Source organism: Coturnix japonica, chromosome 1 (genome assembly GCF_001577835.2).
Source record: "Coturnix japonica isolate 7356 chromosome 1, Coturnix japonica 2.1, whole genome shotgun sequence".
Classification (NCBI taxonomy): domain Eukaryota; kingdom Metazoa; phylum Chordata; class Aves; order Galliformes; family Phasianidae; genus Coturnix; species Coturnix japonica.
This window is the reverse complement of record NC_029516.1, coordinates 151,320,186-151,333,006: the sequence shown is the minus strand read 5'-3', so window position 1 is coordinate 151,333,006 and position 12,821 is coordinate 151,320,186. Positions and strand designations below refer to the sequence as shown.

Sequence of the window (12,821 nt, the reverse complement as noted above, 5' to 3'; positions counted from 1 at the left end):
ATGCGTTCTACACATTCTTCCCTGTTATGGTAGTAACCCTTCAAAGTGGGGGCCGGGAAACCACTTCTACACTGGTGTTTACTGGTCAAACCCTTTGCGTTAAACACTACTTGCCCCATATGAAGTTTGTACTGCAAGGTGGCATCTTAAAAAAAGATGGTATTTCTGTGGCTTGCATTCTAATAACGTGCGTCAGCCTACAGCTACCAGTAAGCATTTTAAAGTGGCTGAAAGGGTTCGCATCAGTCCCAATGTCGGTGCTAAATGCCTGTTTTTGTAAAAGCAAGAGAACAGAACTGTTTTTTTTTTTAAGATTATGAGAAAGTAAAATGTAATGGGCGGCGTTCTAAAAGAAATCTGTTTTCTTCACTTTATTACAAAGTACTGAATGATAACAGCAATCAGAATGGAAAAGATAGCAAAAAGTGCAAGAATGACAGCAGCACACACTTGGTCGCTCTGTGACCATTGTGTCCTTGTGGTTTGCACAGTGTCCTTGTTGGTGCTTGTCGGTGGTTCAGTCCTCTGAGAGATGAATAGCACTGGTGAGCTGTAGGGGCCTATCAGGTCCTGGTGACCCGACGTCTCTTGGCACTGGCGAATGGCACATGCACGAAAACGATATTCACAGTTCAGCTGGAGGCCTGTGTATCGGAATGACCAGTCTGGGCCCTTGTAAATCTGTCAGAGAAGAGAAAAGGATACATCAAGTGAAAACGCCACATGTATGTATGTGGACTTCAACACGCCTTTCTTTATGAAGGCAGGATGAGAGCTGAGGTTGTTCAGCCTGGAATAGGCCCGAGGGAGACCTAGGAGCGGCCTTTCAGTATTTAAGGGGGGACTGTAAGAAAGGGTATAAGACAAGGGGTCATGGTTTTAAACTAAAAGAAGGTACATGAAGCATTAGAAAGAAATTATTCACTATGAGGGCAGCGAGGCCCTGGCACAGCTGCCCAGAGAAGCTGTGGGTGCCCCATTCCCAGAGGCACTCAATTCCAGGTTGGACAGGGCCCTGGGCAGCCTGAGCTGCTGGGTGGCACTGCCCATGGCAGGGGGTTGGAACTGGAAGGGCTTAAGGTCCCTTCCAGCCAAAGCCATTCTGTGATTTGATGGTGAAGGTAATTGTGTTCTTATCCATGGAAACAAAAATATATAAAAAAGGTCACAAACACAGTTTATACAAGAAAGTCTCCAATTTCTTCCATGTAGCACGGAAAACGAGCCATAGATTCTTTTAAAGCATGATAAAGACATATTAAATAAACTCCATTTAAATCTGCAATGTTAAGTGACCACTTGAAACACAAATACCAGACCACAGGATATAACCTTCCATTTCCTAATATCTAAAATTATATCACAAGATTTTAGGTAATTAACTACATCAAGCTACTTCATTCATTAAATCTAATCCAATCCAACGTACTTTGCTGTAGTTAAGATAACGCGTGTTTCAAATACTGTATTTTAGCCCAATAGGCGTTACATTAGGAAAGCCTAAAGGCATCTGTTCTGTGATTCATCATTTCAGCAAACCCCGCTACACAGATGACTTTCATTAGGGTGTCCTCCACAGGTGTCTCAGTTAGTTCATAGAATCATAGAATGGCCTGGGTTGAAAAGGACCACAATGATCATGGAGTTTCAACCCCCTGCTATGTGCAGGGTTGCCAACCACCAGCCCAGGCTGCCCAGAGCCACATCCAGCCTGGCCTTGAATGCCTGCAGGGATGGGGCATCCACAACCTCCTTGGGCAACCTGTTCCAGTGTGTCACCACCCTCTGAGTGAAAAACTTCCAGCTGGATGTTGGTTAACATGAGGAGACTCCCAGGATCAGCACGGAGTGCCTAATTCAGCTAAACCTATGAAAATGCTAGTTTTCCATTTTAATTAATTCGCAGCTATGAAAGGCCCTGTAAAAGTCAACAAAATCATAGAATCATAGAATCACCAAGGTTGGAAAAGACCTAAAAGATCATCCAGTCCAACTGTTCACCTATTACAAACAGCTCCCACTATCCTTCCCACTAATCTCAAGTGGGCACAGTTTCTGTTGGTGTATAAATAGGAGCTATGCTAATATGCGCGTAGCCTGATAGAGTTTGATTTCTCTGCTCAAAATCTTCCACCTTTTTTCTTTCCAGTATCTGGATTTCTTTTAATTGGTAGATGGATACAGAAATATCACATCAGTTGTTTTGCCTACAGCTGTTTTATTGTTAGACAGTATTTTACAAGTGCAAACTTCCAACCATTCAATGAAAGAAGCAGGAAATCTGTTTTGATTTTGCTGTGTGAAGTTATTGTTGTGCCTGTGGCTACCCATGAACTCAGCGCTCTGACAGCTGAGTGTTACTGGAATCTATGGGCTGGAAACTCTTGGAAAAAGCTTTTCTTAATCTCAAAACTGTTTGTGTGCAGAGACAGGGCAGGTCATCGAAAGTGCAGCTTCTCAAAATTCCACTGATTTATATCGTATATTCGGTAGCGAGCAATGAGGCCACATAAACACACCCTACTGTGAGCAAAATTTGGCCAGTATTGTGATGGAGAAAAAGAATAGGCTTTCTTAATTATATTAACAGTGAAAGGAGGACTAAAGAAAATGTTTACTGCTACTTGATGATGTTGGTCACCTCACAAACAGGGACGGAGGTCCAGCAGAGACACTTAATGCTGTCTTTGCCTCTCTCTAACATGAGTGATGAGCCCAGGACCTCCTGAGCTTTGGTTTGCTAACCTCTTCCAGAAAGGTGATTGGAACCATATACCTTCAATTGTAACCTTTACTTTCATGTCCAGTTTATATGGCAATGCACATCGCTTATTAAAGCATTATTTGAATCCATCTCTAGAAAGAAGTACACAGATTATGCCCTACTTACATACTTAATATTGCATTTACAATTTTAAAGTTACCATAATTTTGAACTTTAAAGGTCCCTTCCAGTTCTAAAGACTCCGTGACACAACTGATGCCCCATCCCTGGACTTTCAAGAAGAGGCTGGATCAGGCCCTGGGCAACCTGATGTAGCTGTGGTGACCCTGTTGATTGGAGGGGAGCTGGACTACATGACCTTTAAAGTTCCCTTCCAACCCTAAAGTTTCCATGATTCTATAAAGAGTGTTTACATGGCAAGATAATGAATACCTTGGATTACAGATCAGAATGTACCAAAAAAACCCCACAAATGGACGCAACAAACATACCACCGCACTGGAATCACAATCAGCTGGGCTGGAAAAGACCTTCAAAATCATCAAGTCTAACCATCAGCCTGAGTCCCATCACTGAACTGTGTCCTTTATTGTCACATTTACACATCTCTTAAACAACTCCAGGGCTGAGAACTGCACCAGTTCCCTGGGCAGCCAGTACCAATGCCTGACTACCCTTTCTGTCAAGAAATTCTTCCTGACATTCCATCTAAAACTCCTCTGCTGCAACTTGAGACCATTTCCTCATGTCTTATCACCTGAGAAAGAGACTGACACCTCCTCTCTGCAATCTGCTTTCAGGTAACTGTAGAGAGCAGTGAGGTTTCCCATTTGCCTCCTCTTCTCCAGAAGTTATGATATATGAAAATATTAAATCTCTACAATCTACTGAAGCAACACATAATAATACATACAACACATACACATACACATAACACATACAATAAAATCATAATATATGTGTACATATATATATACCAAAATTAATAGTGTTTCCTTTCTGGAAGGAAACCTGCTTGCTTAATAGTGTGAGAGTTTAGAAGCCTAATTCCTTATCAATTATCAGGCACACCCTGGAAGTTACAGCATGCCCTACTACAGAAAAGATCCAACGGTAAGAATTCTATGATTCATTCTACGGTTCTATGAAAATATACCCCATTCTAAAAACAAAGAGAGACTACTGAGGAATGCACAGCCCCTGTATTCCTTCCTATATGAGTACACTTCTATCACTTTTGCCTGTGATAAGTTTAAGGAGATGCTACCTTCTACCATTTAGTAACAAAAAGGTAGCATGGTGACCAGCACAATCATTTCTAATCTAAACCTACTTAATCAAAAGCAGGAATTGAAGAAACATACAAAAACTCAAATGCATCATACCTGTTTGAATTCAGAGTCTTTTCCCACCATGACCTGAAGGCAGTAAATAACTGGATCGCCCTTCATGGGCTGCAGAACCTCCCACGTGATTTCACAGGTGTGATCGTTTATTCTCTCTATCCTCGGTGCTGAAGGAAACAAATCACAAAGCAACAGCTTAACTCTGCTTTCTGTCACTTCACATTACATTCACATTATTTGTAAAGATCTGTACTTGATGTGTGATTTTTGACTTGCAGAAAGAAGATTCACATTAAAATGTCTTCTTCCAACAAACACTTCCAGGCACAGACTAGCAATACTTCGGTCTCTTGCTAGCTCAGGTATCCTCTGACAGAATACACTAAAACCTGGTGACTGTTAATGCTTATCTTATTCAAGAAAATTAGGTGCTATGCATAAAGGTATTCAAATATTAGAAGTATTAGGATCTAGTAATTGTTCTAATACATGTACTAGAAAGAATTTTCATATCAAATTACTTTTAACAGCCTGGCCACTCTCTCCTGGCAAGCAAGGATTTTAAGTACAAGCATTCTTGTGTCAAAGAATGCATAAAAACCTCTTGATTTTGGAGCAAATGTTTTAGGCTTTAGGCAATTGCTTTTAAATAGCATTACTTTACTATCCCTACCTGAAAACTGCTTAGCACTCTACATACTCCAAAAGTAACATAATACTACCACCACCAACTTGCCATCTCTTTCAGCACTTCCCATGCTCCTCACAACACTCAAACAAACAAACAAACAAGTAGCAGCATCTTTACCTTTCAAGGCAGCTGGAACAGATTTGGGAGTAGTGAAAACATATTCTTGAGAAAGGGGACCTTCACCAGCTTCGTTACATGCCTGAATACAAAATTTGTATGATGTCGACTCACTGAGTCTTTGTACTTTGTATGTATGACATGGTCCTCTGTATAAGGATACAAATCTGCAAATGGAAAGGGTGGCTTAGAGTAAGTAGAGAGCCAGAGCACTGTCTTGTAATTTATTCCAATAATTTCCCACAGTCTAACGAGGAACCAGAAATACTTAACTATTAAACAATAAACCCATTTCCAAGGGTGGGCTTTTGTTTCTCGTGACTGTGAAACAAAATCTCTTCCATACACAGAATACCATAGACTTCCTCTTGGCAAAAATGATCCCACGCATTTTCAGACACCCTTCTGCACTTGAGATGGGAAAGGACAGCAGTTCTCTCCCTCCCAACAAACAAAAGTCACTTCCCATTTGAAAATTAGGCAGACCAGATTTTAGCTACTTGCATCTTTGCAGCTCTCCCTTACTACACTTTAGAAAGGCTCATGGATCCAACAGCTCTGTACATCGCTGTTAGACGTAGGTAAATGATGCTCAAATGTGACTGGAGGCCTGGATTTCATTTGTGTGCCTACCGTGAACCATTTTAATAGCTCTTGTAGACTGGCCTCTTCCCGTCATGTTGTAATTCTGACAAAGACTGATCTCAGCAGCTCTATTCTATTTTCAATTGTGGCATCCTCAGAACACAGCAGAGGTTGATTTTCTGCTGGGGTTATTGTCTACTTTCCTTTCTTTCTCTTTTTTTCTTTTAACATAGACTATACCTGTACAAGATCTTGTCTTAGTTGACTCAGTTGAGAGTCTCATCCCTCTTCCTTCTTACAGCACAGCAGTTTCACCTAGCAGATCTCTTTTGTGACATAAAGCTACTCAGGGGCTCAGACATGGTACACAGTGCAGCAGGACTATCTGCATCACTGCAATCTCAAGCTACATTCAGACTTCATGCTGATGAGAAAAGATATCTCTTAAAATAATTATTTGTACTATACGATACTCCTATTTTCTAATAGAAATAACTGCACATAAAGACAGCAGAGAATAAAGAATCTACCCCTTTCAATATCATTAAACTCTTACTATTGAACTGTAAATAAAAAAGCTATGAAGTTTTTCATCTTGTGCTTTGCAGCACTGAACACTACAAAGCTTCTGCCTTGCCGGATGAGAAGACCTCCTGCTGCCCTTGCAAATTAAGCAAAGCAAAAGGAATTCTGCCCTTTGAAACCATCTCCAAGCACCAGACCACGGTGAAACAGAGCAGATCAAGGCAATGCCAGAACTAACCTTCCATTCTTATCCTCCATTTGAAGGTGGTACTGAATGGAGTCAGTTAATGCTTTTGCAGTTCCCTCTCCCCACTTCAGCTTGAGAGTCTGAGAACTGTATGCAACACACTCCAGGCGAGGTGGGTCCGGGGGGAGAGGCTTTGTTTTCAGTTTTATGGTGTGGCTGAAAGGTCCTGCTCCGAGGCTGTTAAGAGCTTGAATTCGTATTCTAGTATTTGAAAAGAAAGAATAAAATTAACTTGAAATTAGATTTTAAAAACTAATTGGTTATATCCACCAGTCGCAATCAAGAGAGAATAATGGCACCATAGGGGCAGTATTTTCTGTGGTGAAGAATTTTCTCAATATTGTGCTCGTATAAACTCTCATGAAAATGCAGGAGCGTCACTCTCCTTGCCATGTTTTAAGGGAGCTGAGCTGATTCAATATTAAATATATTCGAGTACTCGCATCATAAGCTTTAGGGCACAGATACAAAAGCTACTCAAGAACGGTTCATCTTTCTGACCCTGCAAGGCGTTGTAGCCAAATTTTTGATGGCCAAGAACTATAGAATTCGTATTTCTCCCCATGGAGAGATGAGAGGACAAAAAAACAACCCCAAACAAACACCCCCAGAATATATGAATCCACAGCTTTGGCTATATATTTATATATGAATCCATAGCTTTGGCTATATATTTATATATGAATCCATAGCTTTGGCTATTTCATCAGCTGACTTGGAGAATGACTACAGGAAAGTTTTCAGCACTGCTGAATAGAGCTGGTTCATGTGAAAATACAGGGTCGGTGTCCAGCTCCTTCTCTTACAAAATGCTGTTTTCAGTGCTAATGTATCGCCAGGTGCCTGCAGACATCTTTGGTCTGCTTGGAATGGGAGAGAGGTCAATGAGAAGCTGATGTGGCAGAGGGCTTTGTAGAACTTGACATTCAGGGATGGTTTTTATTTTCTAGGGAACTCACAATGCTGGCCAAACAATTTATTTCCAAAAAGGAAAAAAAGAAAACAGAAAAAAACAAAACCCAACCAAAACCGTGATGCCAATCTACAGATCGCACAGGTAGCCATAGATAGCAATGTTTATCTAATCTCGTTTTTCAAAGACTAAGGTTCACATGTCTGAACCTGTATCTAGGTAACTGGAAAAAAGTAATCACGGTCATTCTATTCTAAAACAACCAACCACACAATTTCTAAACATTGGAACAGAAAAGTGTGTGCAAGTTTATGAATAGGTACCTCTCCTTCACTACAGTAATATTTAACATTATGTTAATTTATTATAGCACAGAACTAAGGACTACACGCCGTTTTTTATCTGGACAGAGGTGATAGTCCAAGATGTATTCTATTAAAAGCACTTCAGTGGGTAGAAGTGCAGAAGCATCTCTACAGTAGAAGCTTCTCAGTTTTCAGTTCATTGATATGGAGAGCAACAGCTCTTTGTTTGCCAGCATTATTACTAAATAATTACAAGGCAAGCAAAAACATTTTAGTCTTGCATACAGCATTAAAAAGAAAGAAAGCCAAATCTTCCAAGTTACATCCCTAGAAATATACTGAAACCAGTGCAAACTTAAATTCTGACATCAGTGAGACTGATATTCTCCTTTAGATTTTAACACAGAAGTGTTTGTAACAAGAACGTAGAGTGTGTTTAGGCACAATTATGGATCTCTACATCTCTGTTTTTCAGTAACTCTTATGTCAAACATAAAGGACAATTTTGGTAACTGAAATTCTTCAATTAAATTTGAAATTGACTGATAGAATTCCAAACCAACGTTCTTAATGCTGACTGCCACTCAGATGCATGGTACTTCTGCAGAAATGACATTGCAAGATGTGATGAGCTGTTATTAGATCAGACAATCCAGTCTAAGACTGGATATGGTTGTTCCTTGAATGCACTTTAGCTTGACAAACAGATTAGAAGCTGTCTCTCTATAAAGCAAGCTGTCCAAAAATGGTTATGAATCTGAACCTGTAACCCGAATTCGATTAAACTGATGCATTAAGAGATGCATCAAATCTACCACAATAAACAAATTAAAATAAATTGCTCTAGAAACAAAATAAAACCAACATAGCTCATCTATTTATGAAGATCATAATTACAGAGCTTCCTTTTGCTCCAGGGTTATCTACTAATACCTCTCTGAGAGTAAAGGTAGAGAATAAAAAAATAAATGGAAACAAAGAATCTGCTGCTGTGGAATATAAGTTAAAACTTCTGAGTAGCTTTGCATAGCATACCTGTACGTTGTATCTGGCTGTAAGCCATCTATAAAATAGCTCAGAACCTTCCCAACAGTTATTGGCTGCTTATCTCCAAAGTCTATGCTGTAGCCAATGATCTCAGACCCATGGTCACAAGGTTTTTCCCAACTTATAGCAAGGCATGTGGAAGGATAATAGTGTGGACTTTCCACTTCATCTTCACTTAGTCCCCGAAGACAAGTCACAACTGCAGGCACAGAGGCTGGAGTCATACATGCCACTACTTCACTGAAAGGGCCTGCACCCGCAACGTTCACTGCCTGCAAATGCAAAGCAGACCACGTTTTTATGGCAGAGACAACTCCTGTTTCCAGATTCCACAAGCAAAAGTTTTACATTTTTACCTGAACCCTGCAATAGTATATAGTGGCAGGCAAAAGTCCTTTCATTTCACAGTTGAGGCCAGGCCCACAGTAAGAGATCTGCATGCAGCCTTCCATACCACCCCATTCCAGTCGGTATTCCGTGACATCAGCTCCGTTACTCACTGGAACCTTTACAATGGATACAAGTAGTTAGAAGTTAAAGTCACTGCCTGAAAATGAATAAATAAATAATCAGACTCCAAACTTACTACATCTCTTTGTTTTCTTTTGTTTGTTTCTATAAATCAACAAGATCATAGGCAACAGTGAGGCAGAGCTCTAAGCCCTATAGGAATGTTAACCTTCCCCCTTTCTTTTCTGATTTTTAATTTAATACAGTACAAATATATGTGACTGCATTACTGGCCTTGGGTCATCTATACTTTAAAAACACTATTGATTATCGCAGACCACTTTGTACAGAGTACTTGTGATTTAGCTGCTTAAATCCAGAGATGACCTAGCCTGTACAACTTAGCTTAGGAGCCAGAAAAGTCGATGGCAAGAGATGGTCTTCCTGAGAGGGTTATGGAAGGTACAAAAGTTTTGCTGACTGGGTCTATAGTGCAAGGAGAACAATATGCAGACACACATTGCTGCTCATGTCTTCATCTTGCAGAACAAAGGACTCTTCCTCTGAAGCACATCATGCCTCTCCTGAATGGAAACCAGGCTATAACAGAGTGGGAAGCTGAAAATCGTGCCCTGTCTTATTTCAAGACAGTGCTGCAAAGCAGTTAGGATAGACAGCTGTACACCACCACAGACCTGGACTGAAATGGCTCCTCCAGCAGCCTGTTTCTCCTCACTGCCTGCCGCAAACTCAGCCTCACTATTTTTGGGGAGTTTTAATACTACCTCAGAAACAGCCTTCTGAAATGCAGTTCAAATCAGTCTCAACTAAGATATGATGTTACAGAAAGGTATCAGTAGTCAACAAATTAATTAAGGAAAAAAAAAAGGCCCAAGATACCTTACCACAAATAAGAAAAAACATCTTAGATGATCAAAAGAACTGAAGGAGAATGATGCTGCTGTTATATTCCAAGAAAGCAATCATATCAAGCCAATTGTTCCAAGATATGTCTTCTGCTTTCCCTTTCTTTTGAAAGAGGAATATTCCCTATGTTCAGCATTATGCATGTGAAGATAAGTCACTGAATATAAACAGAATTGCAAAGGATAACATCTGATGTGATTGATAGACCCCCTTTCAAGTATTCGATATGCTAAAAGGTTCAGCTGCCAGGGGATTTCAGCAAGCAGGATCTGACACAAACCTTATTAAGTTCAGCTAGGGCAAAGGCGAATTCAAAGTCCTGGACCACGGACAGAACTGTACTGAGGGTGAGGAGCAAGCTTACTAAAAAAGAACCTGAAGTCCTGGTATACAAGCTGAATGTGAGTCAGCAGTGTGTGCCTGATGAAGGCTAACTACATACTAGCTGAATTAGCAGAAGAATAGCAAGAAAGCTAAGAAGAACATGATTCCCTTCTGTTAGGCACCTGTGGGGGCTACATGTCCAGTACTCTGTCCAGTTGTGGGCTCCCCAGTACAGGACAGACATTGACATACTGGAAAAAGCCTGGTAGAGGGCCACCAAAAGGAAGGGCACTAAAATGATTATTTGATACTAAGAGGAGTTGGCTAAGGGGGAAGTGTTGCCTTAAACTACCTACTGGGAGGGTACAAAGAAGACACTGCCAAATTCTTCTTGGAAGTGCTTAGTAGCGGGACAACAGGTAAATGTCACACCTTGTGGTAAAGGACATTTTGACTGGACATAAAGGAAAAACCTGAGAAACCTGATATAGCCCAGTCCTCCATTAATTACTCTGTGATTCTATAAAGCAGACATCTCAGATTGGTGAAACTATTTCTACCTGAGAGATTTCTTCATCTCGTAGGTGATTAAGGAGGGCCCTTGTGAAATACACAGCAGGATGCATGAACAATGCCTTCCAGGTACAACAAGTTTAATCATCTTCTGTACAGTTCTGTAACCCACATGACTGACTCCACCTCAAGTCATTGAAGAGCTCTGTTTAAACAGTGCCCTTAGAGAGAGTCCTCCTTTTTAACAGCCTTAGTTTTTTTACCCATTGCATTTTTTAAATCAGACAGCTAAATACAATGGGTAGGAAGTCTGAGAGGCTTTTGCTATGTTACTACTGATGCGATTATCTAAAATTAAATCAACTTATGAAAACAACAAATGTACAATAGTCCATGGATGTATCTGCTCTGAGGAAACATAATTACGTTAAAGAAAAAGAATTAATAAGAGCCTGCATCACTCAAGTCTAGTGCAGTAGTTGTGGCAAAACTTAAATAAAAGAAAGTAAGACCTCAGGTATCTGCAGGTTTCTAACTTACAACTGTCATATTGTGGTATGATGGATTACTTTTAAGGTTTTACCTACCGACTGCTTACTCCGGTAAGTACATTTAAAGATGTGATTAAAACACAGTCTAAAGCTTTTAATGCCGAAGACACTGACATTAAGACAGGTATAACACTGCATTCTTACCTCCCAGGACACCTGGGCACATGCGGCAGATCTGCACGTCACTTGGGGGGGCTTGCACTGATCTGGAGGTCCAGGTGCTGTAGTAATTTCACATTTTTCCGAATAAGGTCCGAACTATTAAAAAGGGAATTGATATAACTCACTGATAAAAAGAAAACGACCGCTTTCTAAACAGTTTGCCACAGCACAACTGTGCAAAAGCAGCCTGAAAGTTTGTACTGTTCACTAGTAAGATAAATCTTTGTGGATTGTGGGGCGAGGATTTATTGCGGTATCTGACTATTCTCCAAAACAGCTGCAAAACTCGTCTCTACAGCAAATAAATTTAGCGCTTCCAACTCTCAGGCAGAAGGATTTGAAAGCACTTTCCTCTCTTTTGAAGTTCTGTGTTTGCTGCACCGTAACAGAACACAATTTGTAACTGCCTCTTTGAATTGAACTAAAAGGACAAAAAAAGGATTCCAAAAATGCTCCGGCTATAAACTGCTCTTTGGGGGACTTCAAGTTTATGTCAGCGCATTTCAGCTTTAAGCTGCAGACCTTTCCACAAACAGCATCAACTGGTGATGATAACTTTTATGAAGCAAACGCTGTCAAACAAATGCAAGCTGCCCTGCCTCTGTCTTTAAATAAGGACTTTGGATACATGAGCAAATAATGCTTTTACTACAGCAACAACTGATTAAAACACATTTAATAACAAAAATAAAATAAACTACATCTGATAAAACATGAGTCAGAAGTTCTACTGAATATTAAAAAACCCATAACGTGCTTATTATCCTGTTCTAGAGCAGCAACATACACACTAATAAAGGACAACCAACATACAGAGCTGGATATGGAAAACAGTTTACTACCTTACTTCACATAAGTATATTCAAGTTGCAACAATGCCTTGATGAAGTATGTAGCACTTCCTAACCTTTTCCCAATGCTACGATTCAGGTGTAAGACATAATTTAGCTGTTTTCCTTTCCTTTAAAAATCCTTTTGCACTTAACTGATTAACTGTTCCCACACAGCAATAAGCTCTGTGTACCAAATTAAGAAATCCTCGTTTTTGAAGCCACTTTAAAAGTGATTCCTACAGAAGAGAAGCTGCTTAATAGCAATTGTACTCTCCTCAATTAATTTCATTTCAGATTGCCTCCTTACCCCAGCCTTGTTAGCTGCTCGCAGTCTGAAGTTGTACATCCTCCCTGGAAGAAGGCTGCCTACTGTGCATTCAACATCAGAGCCTTGGTAAACCTCTCTGTGTTCATCAGTTTCCGTCTGAAACATTTCCAGACCATAACAGGTAACGGGTGAGCCGCCATCTACCTGAGGTGGTCCTGAAAAGAAAGGAAAACTCACTAAATTTTAACACACAACATAATTTTGATCCCTTACCCTCAGTAACAGTTCTAAT

General features: G+C 40.2%; 1 protein-coding gene across 7 annotated transcripts in view; it reads right to left on the bottom strand.

Annotated features, from left to right (window-relative positions):
- Positions 1-299: 299 nt before the first annotated feature.
- FNDC3A (fibronectin type III domain containing 3A) overlaps positions 300-12,821 on the bottom strand; it is a 99,206-nt gene continuing 86,684 nt past the window's right edge. For 6 of the 7 annotated variants that reach the window (XM_015851816.2, XM_015851817.2, XM_015851821.2 and 3 more), the window contains 8 exons: positions 12,569-12,744; positions 11,411-11,524; positions 8,858-9,007; positions 8,490-8,773; positions 6,228-6,437; positions 4,880-5,046; positions 4,111-4,238; positions 300-681 (listed from right to left, as the gene is read on the bottom strand). In XM_015851816.2, the coding sequence (XP_015707302.1) occupies positions 367-681; positions 4,111-4,238; positions 4,880-5,046; positions 6,228-6,437; positions 8,490-8,773; positions 8,858-9,007; positions 11,411-11,524; positions 12,569-12,744 (1,544 nt within the window). In that variant the 3' untranslated portion in view covers positions 300-366. The remainder of the gene's footprint in view (positions 682-4,110; positions 4,239-4,879; positions 5,047-6,227; positions 6,438-8,489; positions 8,774-8,857; positions 9,008-11,410; positions 11,525-12,568; positions 12,745-12,821) is intronic. The other variant, XM_015851815.1, reaches the window with a different exon arrangement.